The sequence below is a fragment of the Trifolium pratense genome, linkage group LG7, assembly GCF_020283565.1.
Source record: "Trifolium pratense cultivar HEN17-A07 linkage group LG7, ARS_RC_1.1, whole genome shotgun sequence".
NCBI lineage: Eukaryota > Viridiplantae > Streptophyta > Magnoliopsida > Fabales > Fabaceae > Trifolium > Trifolium pratense.
Window position 1 is genome coordinate 44697006 of NC_060065.1, and position 6283 is coordinate 44703288.

The following is a 6283-nucleotide window of genomic DNA, read 5'->3' on the forward strand; positions in this document are numbered from 1 at the left end:
CTTCTTTATTAGAGTATCTCACCTCTAATATCCTTCTTTATCGGATAAATATAATCTGATATCCTTCTTTATTGGAATATCCAATATCACATATATTCATGAATGCATGTATATATTTCATGAATTCACTCACAATCAATAGCATTAAGCTCTTCATTTACTAATGTGGAACACTATCCAACATTACTTCTTTATTAAGATAACACTATACCTTAATATCCTTCTTTATCGAATAACATAATTCGATATACTTCTTTATTAAGTTAATTAACACCTTAATATACTTCTTTGACATTTTAACAAACATCATCAACACAATCAACAACAATTATATTCCACACATATAATCAACAATTCATCAACATTCATGCATATTCATATATCATGCATTTACTCACATTTTTAACACAATACTAATAATATAAGTAAAGTGTATTAAGCATACATTTTATCATAAAACAAACTCCGGAATCGGAATCTACGCGAAAAACTCGGTAAAATACATAATATAACATATTAGAACCCTCAAAGCCATTCAAATTTCAAAACAGCAAAGTGTTGTGCTGTCACGGTGGCTGAGCGAGGGCTTAGCGAGCCGTAGCGAACCTGCCCTGTTCGCTGAGCGAAGGCTTAGCGAGCCGTAGCGAACCACACCAGTGGAACTCATGCTCGTGGCGAGCTGTAGCGAGCCGTAGCGAACAGCTCCTGCCAGAAATGTTCAAAACATGCGATTTCCACCCAAATTCACCCAAAAATCCCATTTTTCATGTTATAAACCCCAAATGAGTTTGTATTCAAGTGCAACAAACATATCTAAACACAAAAGGACGGTTCATTTCACCGATCTACCATTTTTACTACGAAAAAGTAAAGGTTTACCACTTTTACTCAAAACACTCAAGAACACAATGTTCTTGAGTTTAATCCTCTATAAATCCCGTTTTTATCCATTAGATTCGTTCATACATCATGTTAAAAGCATATTAAGCATGTTATGAACCTTAGAATCGATTTCCATTAAGAAAATCCATTCAAAACTAAAACGAAAATGGGGTGGAGGAAGTTCGGGTGAGGAGAAATCGACATTCTCCCCTTCCTCGAGTCACCCACGAATATGAAATCTACTCTCTTACCTTAATCCGACGAAAGCTCGACGATTGCTCCTCGAATCTCTCCTCCGAGCTCTTGCCCTAGCTCTCCTCTTCTCTTCCTTCCCTCTACTTCATAAGAACAAGAGAAATAATGATATTTCTCTCTCTAATGGGCTTCATATAGCGCCCCCCTCTCCTTGTGCCAAGGCCCATTGGGCCTCAAGCCCACTAACTTGGCCCAACTCGCGTTAACTCTCACTAACTCGCGTGTTAACTAAAACTCTCGATAAATAACTTAAAGTTACTATCTTACTTAAAAACCACGTCACCAAATAATTAAACACTTACATAGTGAATAATAAATTTGGGTCGTTACATAATTAATGTCTCAGTTCATGCAGCCTAACAAGAGTGCTTAAACCTAGTATTATTCTTTAATCTCCAAATGCTCGAAGTAGTATCGTCATGGTTCCTCAAGGCAAACGTGATTATTCCATCAATTTTCTTTAGTATAAACTTCACAGCGAATAAGAACTCCCTCTCTCAGAATCAAACCAAAAGCTCTGATATATCAGTTGTTGGGAAAATAACATGCATAGGCATAGAGAAAATTGTCACAGTGCATGGACTACCCTCAACCATCCCGCGACCCCAATACATTCACATTCTCCAAAGCAAATATTTAAACTAAGTCAGATATAAGTTTATAGTGCTACTGACTAGTGCGTTGAAAAAAGGAACTCGGGGTCTCTATATATATCATTGAGCTCCTCCACACCCTTCACTTCTCTAAACAATGTGAGACTTCTCCAATATAATTTCATTGATTTTTTTTTTTCAATAGTAATGTTTTACTTATATTACAATCAACCCCAATACTATAATCCATGTTAGAAGTCTCACATTGACTAGAGATGTGATATATATATATATATATATATATATATATATATATATATATATATATATATATATATATATATATATATATATATATATATATATATAAAATGACGTAGTTGCTTTATTTTCTCATGTAACTATAAAAATATAATAGTATTTTGAATTAAATTATAATTTAATAAATATCATTTCAATAATTTAAATATATAATAAACAACTTTTTTGAAGCAAAATATCAAGTGAAAAAAATGTGTTGTATGTCATCTACCTCTTTGAAGCAAAACACACAACTTCTCTCATGATTATTCGTGATAATACCTTTGCGAAATAAAGCCTCCCGGGTTGGTAATTTTTCAAGTAACAATCGCCAACCGAAAACGCTAACTTTTGATGGAACATTGTTCTTCCATAATCTTTTCAACGCTGCTAGTGTTTTTCCGTTGTTTTTAACATTTTATGATACATCTTTTTACTAGTTCATTTTTTTAGGCTTAAATATTTATCTAATCCCTACAATTCAACCGTCTTTTGGTATTAGTTCCTATATTATTTTTTTTTACTGGGTCTAAGTCCCTGCAGTTTCAAAATGTAACTCAAACGTTACAAAATGGATGGAATTAACCGAGTTTTTAATTATTTCTACAATCGTGTTTTTAACATAAATGAGCATAGGGGAAAGTGGGCATAGCTCATTATTACATTCAATAGCATAATAATTCATTCATACATAAAAGAAAATGGTCTCCGTGAGCTTAGTTCATTTGGTAGGAACATCTGCACTATATGTACAGAGTTCTGATTTAATTTCACTTATTCGCATTTAAGGTGGATTTTCTAGCCACTTGATAAAAAAAATGATGAACTAGTAAAAAGACTTTTTATTATTTATCATTATTTTATTACATGAAATTGTTTGTGAATATATATTAATTCTTTCTTGGTGAAAAGACTCAAGCAGAGAAGCACAGCCAAACGGAGGAATGGCAAAAATATATTAGAGATTTAACTTATGGACTAATTGAAAATAAAAATTGGAAACAAACAAATAAAATAGTAGTAGGTGTTAAATGCACTTTTGCCGGTGTAATTTGAGCCAAATCCCTTTTTTATTTTTATTTTCTATTTCAACCTTGTAATTTGAAGATTTTTTGATTTATTGAGACATCAAGAATGTATAAAAAAAAATTAAAAAAAAAACTTCAAATTACAGGGTTAACTGGATTTTGCTCAAATTACACGGGCAAAAGGTCATTTAACCCAATAAAATATGAAAAGTAGATCACAATTCTCTTGATCACATAATCATTTCAAGAACAAAAATTTGGATGAATTAGAGATACATAAGTAGCAACATACATGCATCATAATGTTTAATTGATAGATCATTACCATTACATTACAACAACATCATACATTTTCTCAAAAAAAAACAAAAATAAATAACATCATACATTAAAACCTTGAAGTACTAGGACCCCAACAATTCAAGTCCAAAACTTTCTTCATAGATTCTTCCTTAGTTCTTTTCACCTTATTGGAAACAGCAGCAGAAGAAGCAGATGACAATTTCATAGCCTGAGTGTATGATCTGATATTATTCTTAGCATGTTGATGAAGTGATCTAAGTTGGTCTTTTGAGGCTTCTACTGCTCCTGTGCTTGATGCTACTATCCATGCTCTTATTGATGCACTCATGTTGTTGTAAGTTTTTTGAATCTGAATCTTATGAAGTTGTTTTGATGTTTGATTCTGATTATGTATTAGGGTTGATTGATTTGTATATATATGAGGGTATGATTTAGAAGTGGGGGTTAAAAAGTAAACCAGGGGCTTGTTTGTTGGCGAAGTAAAAACAAGCATAGGAAAACAACTAGCGGCGGTATCAAATTGGCTTGTTTCTCAAGACTAATTTTATTAGTTAATTGGCTAATCATAATTTATTTTAGGCAATAAATTTGTGGTTATAACTTATTTTTCAAGTTTAGTTTGGTCTCTTAATTCTAAAATGAGCCATTTATTTTGGTCTTTTTTGTTTTGACCAATTTTTTTTGTCTTTAAAAATATGTTAATGCAATTAGGTTTGATGAGGAAACAAATCAGAGGGTCAAATACAATAGACTCAATTCAATTGGAAGTCGACAATAAAGGAAAAGCAACATTTCACGCAGTCACACAGTCAAAGATATTGATGGTCGTTTGATCTTGATATGATATTGAAAAATATTTAGCATTTATTTTATAATTTTATTGATAGATCTTGATATGATATTGAAAAATATTTAGCATTTATTTTATAATTTTATTGATATTGAATTTCAGTCTTAACCGTTTGATCTTAATAAGACGGTAATTGACGTATGATTGTAGAATTTTGCCGATTGCTGCAAAATTGGATCCTAAATAGGCTGGGTATAATTCAAATATTTGATCATATGACTAAGCTCAACTAGGGTGAATTAATTTGGGATAACTCAATATACATTATTAGACTAACTAGATCTCAATTCTCTATTTGTAATACCAAAAGACAAATAAAATTTTGCATAAAAAAAAAAAAACACAGACAAATAAAATATGAAAACTAGATCTCAATTCTCTTTTTTGTCTTGGTCAATGGTCATCATAGAAATTTCATGAACAAAATTTTGGATTAACTACATACATAAGGAGATACATAGGCAGTAACTAACTTGCAGCATAATGCCAAAATGTTTCTTAATTAACGGATTATGACATTATTACATTGCAATAACATTATAAATCAGCAGTAATTAAAACTTAAAAGTCCACAATATTAAAACCTTGCAGTACTAGGACCCCAACAATTCAAGTCCATAACTTTCTTCATAGATTCTTCCTTAGTTCTTTTCACCTTATTGGAAACAGCAGCAGAAGAAGCAGATGACAATTTCATAGCCTGAGTATATGACCTGATATTATTCTTAGCATGTTGATGAAGTGATCTGAAAGCATAGTTCCATCTACATACACCAAGTTGATCTTTTAATGCCTCTACTGCTCCTATGCTTGATGCTACTACCCAAGCTCTTGTTGCAGCACTCATGTTGAACCTTTTTTGAATCTCTGAATTATGAAGTTATTTTGATGTGTGATGATGGGTTAGTGTTGATGAATTTTCTAATATATATATATATATTGGTAAAGTTGAGTGATTTGGAAGTGGGAGTTAAGGGGCTTAATAAACAAGGGGCTTAATACAAGCAGAGTAAAAAATACAAGGAGAGTAAAACTAGGGGCGGTTTTGCCTATTGTTTGGAAACGTCGTTGTCTCAAAATCTACGCGGTGTCATACAGTGACGGAGCCAGAATTTTTCAATAGTGGGGGCACCAAATATATAAATTTGTAACATTAAATATATAATCTAAAAAATCTTTCTTTTATAGATAGATCTAATTTTATACTTTCACATTCATCAAGTGCTTAAAGTTAAAATTGGAATAAAAGATAAAAAGTTATAAACTATAAGCTCAAACGATACTTGAAATAACATAGAAAAAATTATAAGTATGAAAGAAATTTTTTTTTTCCAAACACAATTTTATTTTATCAAACAAGCTTATGGGTCCGTTTGGGATAACTTTTTTTTAAGCTTATGCAAAACGACTTATTCAAATAAATAAGTTTTTATATGTTATTATAATTTTTTTTTTTTTGAAAACTTGGTATCCAGCTCAAGAACCGACTAATTCGAGAGAACCAATCTCACCGCCCATTGCGGGGGGTCCGTTTAAAGCTAGAGTTTTTTTTAACTCTTTATATATGGACCAACCCACCGAAATTGGCACGAACTTGAGACCTTGAGAGGAACAAACTCCAAGATTCTAAGCTATAACACCACTAGACCAACCCAAATGGATATTGTTCGTAACAGAACTCAAGTTTTATCGATAGAGATAAAAGAGAGATAGAGAACTCACATTGATGGATCGGTGGAAGGATGCTCCGAGCTGGAGGTTTGAATCCGAGCATCAGGGACGACCGACAACACCGAAAGGGGGGTACCTGCAGATAACGCTCCGACGCCCAAGTCAGTATAAGCTTGAGGTGGAGGTCGAGGTTAGAGCCATGCATACCTTGTGAGGTTTGTGAAAGTCGTATATATAGGCCAATGGATGTGGCATTGGGCCAGTGGATTTGACCTTGGGCTTGGTTCAGCCCAAAAGTCTTGTCCAGAACAGATATTATTATAAGGTTGTTAGTTTATGATAAATAACTTATAAAAATACAGTTTTCGCGTTAATGAGAATTTATAAATTAACATAAAAAA

General features: G+C 32.4%; 1 protein-coding gene across 2 annotated transcripts; it reads right to left on the minus strand.

The window, feature by feature from the left end:
* Positions 1 to 3245: 3245 nt before the first annotated feature.
* LOC123895237 lies at positions 3246 to 5143 on the minus strand. 2 transcript variants are annotated; one of them, XM_045945473.1, is made up of 2 exons: positions 4925 to 5143; positions 3246 to 3582 (listed from the first exon to the last, which is right to left on the minus strand). In XM_045945473.1, exons 1-2 carry the CDS (start codon positions 5056 to 5058, stop codon positions 3447 to 3449), a joined length of 270 nt encoding a protein of 89 aa, XP_045801429.1. In that variant the 5' UTR covers positions 5059 to 5143; the 3' UTR covers positions 3246 to 3446. The 2 variants fall into 2 exon arrangements, with proteins under 2 accessions (XP_045801429.1, XP_045801428.1); XM_045945472.1 differs by lacking the exon at positions 3246 to 3582 and having other exon boundaries at positions 4563 to 5126.
* Between the last annotated feature and the right edge of the window lie 1140 nt (positions 5144 to 6283).

What these genes read in the sequence shown, in the direction of transcription:
- LOC123895237 (XM_045945473.1), bottom strand. Translation starts at nt 5,058, where the DNA reads ATGAGTGCTGCAACAAGAGCTTGGGTAGTAGCATCAAGCATAGGAGCA. An exon ending in CATGCTAAGAATAATATCAG is followed by an intron (nt 3,583 to 4,924) that starts GTCATATACTCA and finishes GAATAATATCAG; the next exon opens with ATCATACACTCAGGCTATGA.